At 42.2% G+C, this 597-nt stretch overlaps 1 protein-coding gene across 1 annotated transcript in view; it reads left to right on the top strand.

The window, feature by feature from the left end:
- LETMD1 (LETM1 domain containing 1) overlaps window positions 1–597 on the top strand; it is a gene marked incomplete at its 5' end in the record, with an annotated part of 13,965 nt that overhangs the window by 9,991 nt on the left and 3,377 nt on the right. Inside the window, 2 exon segments of the mRNA XM_027768136.1 lie at window positions 11–50; window positions 148–300. Coding sequence (XP_027623937.1) covers window positions 11–50; window positions 148–300 — 193 coding nt within the window.

The raw sequence follows: 597 nt of genomic DNA, 5'->3' as shown, positions 1-597 counted from the left end.
GTTTCCCTACCCATCCTCTGGGAATGAGTCATCTCCAGGCTTCACAAATGGTGAGCACTTTGAGGCCTTCTCTTTTCAGTAGCCACACCTGTTTCCTGTCTTGTCATGAGGTAATACCGTCTGACTTTCTCCTGTATTGTATCACAGAAAGCCTTGAGCAGGACCATGCTTCTCACACCTTACCTGCCTTCTCCCTTGTTGAGATACCGTTTGAAGACTCATACCACTGTGATTCACCAACTGGACAGGGCTTTGGCAAAGCTGGGGATTGGCCAGCTGACTGCTCAGGAAGTGAAATCAGTAAGTGCTTGATTGTAACACCAACCCTCAACCATTGGTGGGTGTTCGAGCTCACAGCAAAGGGCTCCTTCTCTACTTTATTATATCAAACCCCAAGCTCTTTATTTTTAACTATTTTTTAAAAATAATTATTTAACTTTATTTATTTATTTATTTAAATTGGCCCAGAAATGACACAGAGAGAGAGAAAGCAAGCTGCCAGGTCCAGGTCCGGAACTCGAACAGTGGCCAGCCATATGGAGTCTAGCACTTTTTTTTTTTTTTTTTTTTTTTGAGGGTTTTTTTTTAAAGCACTGT

The sequence above is a fragment of the Tupaia chinensis genome, unplaced genomic scaffold (genome assembly GCF_000334495.1).
Source record: "Tupaia chinensis unplaced genomic scaffold, TupChi_1.0 Scaffold145652_1, whole genome shotgun sequence".
Classification (NCBI taxonomy): domain Eukaryota; kingdom Metazoa; phylum Chordata; class Mammalia; order Scandentia; family Tupaiidae; genus Tupaia; species Tupaia belangeri.
Note: the sequence above shows the minus strand (reverse complement) of the source record. Positions and strands in the feature narration are given on the sequence as shown.